Source organism: Triticum dicoccoides, chromosome 7B, assembly GCF_002162155.2.
Source record: "Triticum dicoccoides isolate Atlit2015 ecotype Zavitan chromosome 7B, WEW_v2.0, whole genome shotgun sequence".
NCBI lineage: Eukaryota > Viridiplantae > Streptophyta > Magnoliopsida > Poales > Poaceae > Triticum > Triticum dicoccoides.
Window position 1 is genome coordinate 628,075,207 of NC_041393.1, and position 2,390 is coordinate 628,077,596.

General features: G+C 43.5%; 1 protein-coding gene across 1 annotated transcript in view; it reads left to right on the top strand.

The window, feature by feature from the left end:
• The first annotated feature begins 223 nt into the window (after window positions 1-223).
• The window catches only part of LOC119339726 (histone-lysine N-methyltransferase ASHH3-like), a 10,922-nt gene continuing 8,755 nt past the window's right edge, over window positions 224-2,390 (top strand). The window contains exons 1-2 of the mRNA XM_037611674.1: window positions 224-515; window positions 1,966-2,089. Coding sequence (XP_037467571.1) covers window positions 513-515; window positions 1,966-2,089 — 127 coding nt within the window. The 5' untranslated portion in view covers window positions 224-512. The remainder of the gene's footprint in view (window positions 516-1,965; window positions 2,090-2,390) is intronic.

Below are 2,390 nucleotides of genomic sequence, written 5' to 3' on the forward strand. Positions count from 1 at the left end.
TATGACATGTTTACGAGAATTTTCATATATTATTCATATTTTTATGAGTTCATGAATTAGTTATACATTTTCTAAGAGTAGATGATTTTAGTTTTAATTTAAGAGTTAAATCTTTAGTCTATTTTGCATAAAGTCTGAGTCCAAAAAGGCCCAGCCCGAAAACGGCCCAACCCAAAACCTAAACATAGACTAGAAAAAAATAAACGCACTTTCCACGCGACCACCCCTCCTCTGCCCGTCGCTGCGCTTGGCGGCGGCGCTCACCTCGCTCTGCTCCGCCGGTCCCCGGTACCCTCTGCCGCTCCCCGGACCCCTCCGCCGCCCCGGCACAGCCGCCTGCCGGTCGCCGTCACCACTTCACTGGCTTCTGCCCCGTTGCCCCGCACGAGCTCGACGGCGCCCGCCCGCTTACCTTTCCTCTTCCCTACTATCGCCGCCCCTGTCGTACTGTCGTCGCCCGCCGATCTCATTTTACCATCGACAACAACCTCACCAAGCTCCAGATTTGGGACATGGTTCGTTCTCTATGCCGTGCCGTTTCTGTTACTTGCTAGTTGCAACTGGGAACTCTGAATTCATTGCTGTAGCATGAACTGGTGTAGCATATCAAGTAGGAACTCTGTTTATTCACTAAGCATATCAATTAGGAATTGTCCTGATAACAAGCAAGCAATGGTCATGTACTAGTTTGCAGTATATTAGTTATCTTGGTTAGATGTTTATTCTAATTGATGGTGTTAACAATGCATCACTTAGTAATGATAGTTAGCAAATGCCATGCCATAACGAAGACACTATGCAGTTCTGCAGTGTCCAATTAGCCAGTCTAGCTCCAGTTGTATGGTGTTCTACGTCTACGTGTTGCTGTTTGCAGATGGAGCTCGATGGTGCTAGGCTGCTGGCTGCTCTTTTCTTGTTTTTGATACGATGGCAATGCTTGTTCTATCGATCCTGGCAGTAACCTTTTATTAGCATGTGCACTTGGACTTAGAGCTGCAAGCTGCTGAAGTACTCCGCTACTTGCAACTTATTAATTGTGTTGTCCTGTTGAGATGTTGTGTACTTGTTTTTCTTGTATTGTCTGAACATTTTTGTCCGCTTCCGGTCCGCCGCCACTCCGTTATCGTACCAACACCATGTATGTTTCCGGTATATTCTGTATTTGTTTCCACATCCGCACCGGATTCGTACCACTTCCGTAACCGAGAAAAAATGGAATAGGATACAGTATGAGCATGATCCATCCGAATCCGATTCGGTTTCACCCTTATTAGTGAGCAAATAACCAAGTGGCACGGTCAACCCCTCGCGTGGTTGGTCATGCTCAGTGTTACTTTAAGCAGTTTTGGACCAAGGCACACCGCTTTAGCAAGTTTAGGGGGTCCAAATATGTGAATTTAGGGCAGGACTAGAGTGCACCGCACAACTTAAGGAACTGATGGTGGATTTTACTCTATGTTTTTATTAGACTGAACATAAGCTAGAATCAAGAAAATTCTACTGTAAATATGATCGGCACAGTAAACTGTGTGAAAGAAACTGTTTAAAAGTGGACTCACATTCTACAGTCCACCAATTTATCTTATTTACAATCTACCCGTTCGCCAATCTACACAGATAGGGAACTTTGCTTACAGTTTGGCCTAGTAACAGACTCGGTGGGCGCCCAAATTCTTCAGCGAAGCTGTGCAAGGAAGAAGCGTACCTATAAGAGTAGAGGAAAAGGAACTGGTCGCCATGGCTAGGGAAGATCGCCGGGCAGGGAAGGATTGCTCCTTTGCGTGGATCTATCGAGGCCCGATAGGAAGAGCAAGTAGGATAGGGTGGTCAGTCATGGCTACTATAATGCTTAAACAGTCGCCACAAACTGTCAGATTTGAAAAATCTGCAAGGCATTAAAATTCAAGTTGAACAAATTCAAAGAGAGAAATTCTAGTGATATTATTATCAATATTTGTTGTGCAGGGACCTGAGCATGTATTTGATGAATTGACTAAGGCGCTGAAAGATCCTGCAGATTTTGTAGATTTTGATCTGCCATCTGCGTTGAAAGAATGGAAGCTGGGCTACTACATACCAATTAAGCGGAGTATCCTTGCCTATCATTTCTTGAAGCCTATTTACTTCTCAAGTTCTTAGAGCAGCAATCATGTGCACCATTGCATGATTTAATTTAGTAAAATGTCGGGTTGAAGTTTTCATGTTCTGCTATGTTGTGAAGTATGATTCATCATACCTTTCAATGTAGTTCACTTGACAGTTTGGATTTGTGATACACCTAAAACTGTAATGTAACATGTGAGGAAATCTGATGCTAGTCTTTGATGTAGAAAGCAACATGGTATGGGGAAATAAATGTTTTTACATTTTGTAATAATTTTCTTATGAGG